This window comes from Nanorana parkeri, unplaced genomic scaffold (assembly GCF_000935625.1).
Source record: "Nanorana parkeri isolate BGI_ZX_2015 unplaced genomic scaffold, ASM93562v1 scaffold4, whole genome shotgun sequence".
Classification (NCBI taxonomy): Eukaryota; Metazoa; Chordata; class Amphibia; order Anura; family Dicroglossidae; genus Nanorana; species Nanorana parkeri.
The window spans coordinates 5750137-5758376 of record NW_017306272.1 but is presented as its reverse complement, the minus strand read 5'-3'; the positions used below and the strand labels follow the sequence as shown (position 1 = coordinate 5758376).

General features: G+C 40.2%; 1 protein-coding gene across 1 annotated transcript in view; it reads right to left on the bottom strand.

The window, feature by feature from the left end:
• CUNH7orf31 (chromosome unknown C7orf31 homolog) overlaps positions 1–8240 on the bottom strand; it is a 35538-nt gene that overhangs the window by 8208 nt on the left and 19090 nt on the right. Inside the window, exons 4-6 of the mRNA XM_018573376.1 lie at positions 4560–4589; positions 2008–2183; positions 782–870 (exon numbers count right to left, since the gene is read on the bottom strand). Coding sequence (XP_018428878.1) covers positions 782–870; positions 2008–2183; positions 4560–4589 — 295 coding nt within the window. The remainder of the gene's footprint in view (positions 1–781; positions 871–2007; positions 2184–4559; positions 4590–8240) is intronic.

Sequence of the window (8240 nt, the reverse complement as noted above, 5' to 3'; positions counted from 1 at the left end):
GGGGGTGCCTGAGTTTCGTCTTGCCTAAGGCAGCCCCAAACCAAAATACATCGCTGTGTAGACATTATGTGGTATTTGGATTGGATCACACATGCACATTCTAACAAGCAATTTATATAATAGATTTGGGCACAGAGCTACATCCCAGATAGCAAGGATAACTTGCCACAAACTTGTGGCAGGGTGAAATTGTAATTTGTGTTAACTTGCTGCACACATTCCTGGCAAGTTGTGGACTTGCAGAACACTTGCAGCACAAGTTCTAGTTGACACTTTTTGAATTTGTAGCAAATGTGCTTGGCAAGTCTACAGCAAGAGTCCTGCAGGTCTTAGCAAGAGCTGTGCAAGTGTACAGCAGTTTTGCAAAGCACGTTGATCTTGAGACTTGAAATGCCGACTTGCTGTAATTGTGCAACAAAATTGTGAAGTTTGGCAAGTCTACAATAGTTTAGCAGGTAATTTTCAAACTTGCAGCTCAATTGCTTGCTATCTGGGATGCTGATATCACATATAAGCCCATTCATGTATAGGCATATAATAAGATGTCAAAAGTGCTTGTAGACATCCTGTTTGCTGCTTGATTCTGCAAAACAGAAATGATATAATGTCTATGGGTATCGGATATCTTTAGATTCAGCAATTTAATTAACTAATAACCAACTGGTTTAGTCTTATATCCTACTGTTCCTCTCCAGATATGGCTACATGTATGGCCAAACCTAAGTTTGTTTTGGTTCTCGCTGTTGGAGGGCATATATTGAAATCTATATAATATACTTACATGAGAGAAGCCTTCCTGTCCTGGCCATGTCAATGCCACCTTTTGTGACTGTGAAGGAATAGAAATGACTTCATGCCTGTATGGATTGCCTGGGACATAATAGACAAAGGAGAGTAACAATCTGTTCTCTGAAACTTCTCCGCTCTACATAATGAATGGTTACATTAAACTAGAAGGTCTTTGTGTATATTGCCCAGCAAACAGTGCAAAATTGCCTTCATTTTTTCAAAATGCTGCATAGTATTCAAGGGACAATGTACTGATTTTATCCACATGTAATGCATCCCTAATACCTCTATGTGTTTACCTACCAAAAGATGTTTTCTAGGCTCGAACTGTTAACCAGATTGATTTGCTTATCAGTAAAACCACACCTTTGACAAAGATGATCTGGTCGGGAATATTAGCAGCTTTTTAAGCTAGTAGCATAGATTAATGCTAGCCAAAACGTGGACGACTAGTTGTACCGGATCAATGCAACAATATCACACTCTATATGTACACTAGGTAACTGCAGAAAACACATGAAAAATATATATTTGGTTTTTATTTACAGAAAGTTTTAGCAGTATAGAAGGTTTTTTGTGACATTAGATAGTGCTAGCAGCATAGGAGCTTATTTGTATGGCAATATAATAGAGTTCAGATTCTTCTCTGGTGACACATTCATTACATCTTTAAGAAGTTCAAATGTAAACATAGCCAACACATTTTGGGGGTTAAAATGCACACCTCCTTCAGGGGCTTTATATGAATGAATTAGTAGAAGATCAGATCTGTGGTTCTGGATGAGAGCCTCGGGAGAGAGATCTCCTGATGTTTATGTCAATCTCGTGATGTATAAAACTCCTTCATTTAAAGGCACTATTTTTGGGAATCCTCCACAAGTCAAGCTGCCAGAAATCAACTACCATCAAACTCTACCTCACCCACCCACCACAGGCGCTTTGAGTAAGTCAGAATTCCTGATCTACATGCTTTTACTAGGTCAATGATTCAGAATGTATTGATGTCACTAGATCAAAAGGATAGCCAGACATCCATTATTTTTGGGAGGAGAACTCAGCAATGATAGCCTTTATGTTCCTTCAGTACAGGCTTCTTTTAGCAACAGGTGACTATTTAAAATTTGAGGATTCTTCTTTACGAATAATCCCTAGAATCTACTCATGCTAAAATATAATGCAAACAACAAATATAGTACTGCAGTTTGGTGTAAGACATACCTTTAGTTTTCTTTAGAACGATTGCAGGGTGTCCAGATGCTGGTGTCTGCGGGTGGAGTGGAGTAGTGCAGCGCTCAGGTTCATCTGCTGGTCTGAAGCTTGGGAACACATCAAACTTAGATATGTGGGAATGGTATGGATGGTTTGCTGGGAAATCAGCTTGTATTTGTTTCCCACTAAAACATAATATAATAATGTGAAGGGTGAAGAATAATATATCTCTATATGCAGTCATTGATATACTGTATCTAGATGGATCAGTTGATTCCCTGTAATTATTCACTGTAGTAGATTTATTCATTTTCTCGATTATGAGTAAGCTGGCAATAGTATTCCATTAGCAATAAGCTCATCCCTTCTATTTCCAACATCCTTTTTGTAATCACTGACAAGTCCCGATACTTGGGGGTTTGGATACAAACTGACCTAACAGATTTGGCGGATTTAAGCTGGTACATTATTGTGAGAGTTGTGGATAACAGACTTAAGATTTGTGGGAACCTGCCACTAAATGACTGCACTATATTAATTTGCCAATCTTTTTTCATAAATTAGTGTTGGGTGTTACAATTTTTATTTAAAAATACCAACCCCTAGCATAGAGAGGGGCAGTCTTGCTATCCTAACTTACACATTTAGATTTTCTCTGGGAAGCACCATTAGCAACCCTGGCAGCTGATTTTGTAGGGCTTCTGAAACCCATCCCAACAGTAAAAGGGTTTCTGTGGTTCATATGCACTGTTGGTATAATATCAATATAAAATACTGTATAGGCCACTTAATTTTAAACCAATTCTTTTTTGACTCCATTGTGGCTGAATCCTAACCAGCCTGCTTTGATGATGCTAGTTTGTGCACCTCTAAAGAATCAAATATCTCATAGAGTAAAAGACAATGCTTTGTTACATTTGATCTGCTGAAGTTAAGACAGATCATTACAGGTATCTTACAGTGCAGCATGTAGTTTAAATTCATATAGGCCCAGGACTCTCATCTCTTGAAAAATCACTTTGTGATGGTAGAATGGAAAAAGCTGACAAAACCTAGATACCCATATGCAAGAGTTTTCTATTTATCCCCTTTGAAGTTTCCGTTAGAATTGGTCCTCAAGTATTCCTAAATGGAAAGAGGTCAGAGCAATGATCTATAAAGAAATTCACAACACAGCTAATACATTATTTCAGTTTACATTCATACAATGTTTGTACTATACTATGTAGAAATTATGAGCTGTTATCATCATGTTACCAAGTTTTCTGGGACTGCCTGGAGATCCAACATTACTGGACACAAATCAACAGATTTATCACATTTACCTTTAACTTGAAGCCCCATTTGCACCAAATATACACTGAGTGGCCAGATTATTATGACCACCCCATCAGTACTTCGTTGGGCCACGAGATAACTCCACGAGATGACTTCGTTGGGCCGCCTCGTGACTCCACGAGATGTTGAAAGGTGATGCGAGGAATCTGACACTGCACTGTTGCCCTTCTGTTGTCTTGTACCAGTCTTGCCACCCTGCGTTCTGCCCTAACATTGACTAGTCGCTGACGGCCCCAATTCGCACGTTCAGACCCAGATTTTTGGCTGACAGTCCGGTCTTTAAACACTTTAACAACAGCTGTTCTTGAACATTTAACGAATTCTGCTGTTTTGCTGATACTCGCTCCATGGCTCAGAGTGCCAACAATCATCCCACGTTCAAAGGCTGTTAAGTCGCGTTGTTTACCCGTATCTTCAGAAACAAATCACTTCTACTGTCATGGTAAACAACCTGCTTCCCTATTTATAATGGTCTGGCCCTCTAGCAACTTCAGCGTGAAATTATAGCTAATTATAGCTAATTTGCCTACAAATGTCAGGTGGTCATAATAATCTGGCCACCCAGTGTATATTTACTATATGAGATAAACAAAATTCATTCTGGAACACATCCAAAAATCATATTTAGACATATTGGGGGAGATTTATCAAAACGGGAGCAGCCAAAATCTGGAGCAGATTTCCACTGCAACCAATCAGCTTCTCTCTCTAATTTTCAAATCTTACCTGAACAAACTGAAGAGAGACGCTGATTGGTTGCCATGGGCAACTTCTCCAGATTCTGTCTGCTCCAGTTTTGATAAATCCCCCCCATTCTGTTCTACTGCTTGAAATTGATCCTGTAGTATGAAAAGAATAGAAAGCAACTAAGCTGAAAAATAGGCTCATCTAACTAGTAAACAATACATTTCCCAAATATAAATGAGTCCATGCCGGAAGGTCTTGTGTTGCTAGATTGAAAAATAAAACCAATATCCCTGGTTGGCACTGAACAGAAATTTCTTGATGGCCTAAGCATAAGGGACCAATAAGTTCAATATTCTGTAAAGAAAGGGGGAATTGCACTTATATTATCAAATTAGATTTTAGGCAAGGGAGACGGAGTTGTTACAACTTGTGTGCTGCTATTTATATACATATACACACAGACACAAACATCTATAAAAACACATTTTCAGCCTTAAGCAATTTCTGAATCCATATTGATTCAAATTTTGACTAACCTGAGATAAGCAGCAGGAGGCTTTGGATACCTAGAAATATAAATATGTATACTTAGTTATTTTGCTGTGGCGGCAGTATGTAACTCTCTGATATGTTCAGTATATGGTTATTTATCAGTTGCAGTCCCCTTATGTAATTATCACTTTTCGGTCAAAGCGAGCCCATAGATTAATTTTCCAACTGCTTATATGTATCTTTCTTAATCAGAGTTTCTGTCATCAGTGCTGTCTACAGTAATCAATCCAGCATGTGATTTTATTTTCTGCACTGATACAATTACACCTGATTGGCTGCTGTAGGCAACATGTTCAGGTGACACTAAACTCAGGCGTTAAACCTTAAAAATACATTCAAGTACCTTCAAGTGACATTAAAGTCGATTTTTTTCCCCCTCCCTCCAATGTTAATGTCAGGACTTACCGTTAGGCTGGGTTCACACCTGGGCGCTCGAAATATGCGCGTATGGCGCGAGTTTTGGGCCGCACGTTTTTACAGCGATTTGCGTTCAGCAAAACGCGCATCAAACACGCGTTTACGAGAGCTATCCGGCTGTATCCTAATGGATACGCGTGGAAATACACCCCAAAGAAGCTCCTGTACTTGTTTGGGCGTAGGGCGTTTTTCAGCGCGCTACGACGTGCTGAAATACGCCCAGGTGGGAACCATGCCCATAGAAAATAATGGGATTTCACTTGCTGAGCGTTTCTCAGTGCTTCGATCTGCGCTGAAAAACGCCCAGGTGTGAACCCAGCCTAAATTATGTCTCTTAATCCGATCTTCCTCTTCTTTCTTGTCCTTTTCAGCCTTCTCTCCAGCGCTGCCGCGGGTGTCCGATCCAGTGCTGACTCTTCTGTCCTTGCTGGCACTTCCTGTCCTACGGTGTCTGCATGCGGGTGCACGCGTCCATAGACTTACTTTGCGTCTCTCCTTGTCTCGGACGGGGGAGTGCGGCGAAGACAGGGGTAAGTTTAAACCGCTTTTAAAGCGAGTTAAAAAAAAAACAACTTTTTGCATATATCTACTGCTTGCTAGCAGTAGGTAAATGCAAAAAAAATGGAGAGTTTAGAAACCCTTTAACTATTAACAAAAATGTATCTTATTTGTGCATCACTAGGCTGTAGAGCGTCAAATCATCTCTGAATTGGTGCTGACACTGTCCTTCCTTCTGGAGGGTGGCTACTTTTGTTCTACATGGTCCCTGTGTGTGTTGTAGAGTAATCACCACTCCAAGCTCACTCCTGTGATGAACTACTATCTCACATTTAGTTTACTAATTTATATTGAGATTGTAGCGAGCTTGGAGCGGTGACTACTTTACAACACACATGGGGACCATGGGGAACAAAAATAACCACCCTCCAGAAGGAAGGAACGTGTCAGCACCAATTCAGAGATGATTTGAGGATCTACAGCCGAGTGATACACAAATAACATACATTTTAGTTAATAGTTAGGGAACTTGATTGTATTTTTAAGATCCTCCTGAGTTTAGTGTCACTTTCACTTTTGTTAGTATGCATTTTTATCAATGAGGCCAGGTGTACCCTGAGAAACACATTCATTAAAAAAAAATTGTGATGCCAATTTATTAATTGAGATAATTGGGCTGCTATTGCTGACCTGATTGTCCCTGATTGTCTTTGGCTTCCATACTTTGAGTCACTGGCCTGATACAAACACGGAGCAGGCAAATTCAGAGCTCCTGAAAAATATATATTCTCCAGTTCAGCATCTTGCAAGAAACTGAACTCAGTGGATCACCATGAAATCCAGGAAACTAGCATTATAGAGGTAGAGGTTAGCAAAGACGGCTTACACAGTCTCTCAATACACCTATCATTTTGAGAGCAGTAAGTGTTCACATATCCCTACAATAAGGGGTGGCTAAAAATGATTTGATATGTATGCTGCAGTTCATTGGAGTGTGGTTTAACTACTGAGCAATATTGAGGACTTGCAATCAGCAGAGATCCTTATTATCACATATATTTATAATCCAACTCTGTGATCTTTAGCAATTATTAGTAGTAGTAAGGAAATCTTCTTGGATTAATTCCCTCAGCAATCGTACAAATCCAAACTTTCATCCCATTACAGGTTGGATTACTTACCAAGAATTGCTGTCATTAAATTAACTAGACCACCACAAACCGCTTGGGTCTCCCTTCCATCAATTCTTAAAACTCATGAGAGATAAGAACCTCCTATATTGATAATGAAATAAGAGTAGTACCTCCTGCATGCTCTGCAATGAGGCCGTGAATTGATAGGGTTATACCATTATATAATTGATAGGGTTATACCATTTCACTGAGCAGACTGATTGCTAGTGAACATCTTATTGTCCCCAGTTACTATGAACACAGGTTTAAGCAAACCGATTTGCTTATGACAAGTTCATTAGCTTTTCTCTAGAGTAGGGGTCCCCAACCCCCGGGCTGCGGACCGCTATTGATCAGTGGCCTATAACGAACTGGGCTGCAGCCACTGGCAGTCTCCTCGGCCGTCCCGCTCCCCATCAGGAGCTTTCACTTTGTTCATTGCGGCCACGAACATCGATTTTCCAAGTGGTCACAAGGAATTGTGCCAAAAAGGTTGGGGACCGCTGCTCTAGAGAAAGCAGAATGAGCCTTTCACTGCATATGTACTGTAAGATCCAATTAGAAAGTTACTGACAAAATTACTACAGGTTTTAACAAAATTCTGCATAAGTTTCTCTACTGGAGTGGTAGGCAAACTCTGGCCCTCCAGCTGATGTGCAACTACAAATCCCATGAGGCAATAATAAGACTTTGTTTGTTGTAATGTGTTGATTGTTGTAATGTGTTGATTTCATTATATATCTAGATACAGACACAGTGCTATGTATAAACAAGAAAGCAGACATTCATAACATTCCAAGCATGTTGCAACTATTTGCCCAGCTGTAGATTAAATTGCTTGATAACAATGAGTAAAAAGAATGGTCAATAAATAAGAACCATTATCATATGTGTATATTTTAAAAATGTTTTCTAGGAAAAAGGTAAACACTGAGGGTCCAGTCACACCTCGGGCATGGGGCTGCATTGGGCTGTGTTGCTCAAGGCAGGCCCAACACAATAACAAGCTGAAATCTATTGTTCCCAATAATCTCAGGTCACACAGATGAGCTAGGTTGGTGAACGCTAGGTGAACATGGAATATGTCTTGAAAACAGATAAATAAATAGAGAAGCCTCTATTGTCTCAAAGGCATTGTCCTCTTTGTACTTCACATCACAGGGTAACCCTAGCACCGTACGCCACAAAGATATAATAGGTCATGTGTCACCGGGTATGTATTAGCAAAGGTACATGAAACAAAAGGAAACAGGCTCCACTCAAGAATGCATTTACAGTATACCTACCTGATGCACATCTATATGGAACGCCAAATATGAATATGGTACAAAAAAACTGTTTATTAACACTAAAATAAAGTTATCAGATTGGGGTTTTAGCACAGTGGTGAGAGCAGATGGGTGCAGGCATTCTGGTGAAACAGGGGGCTTACAGGTATCTTGTTGAGAGCAGGGGAGTGGGGTGGATTAGGTTGTGTGGGGAGTGGGGTGACGCAGCCGTGGTGGGTGCTAAGGAAAAGGGGCTGCAAGCACAGTGAGTGCTAAGTGAGTGCACAGTGAGTGCTGAAAGAAGGGGGGG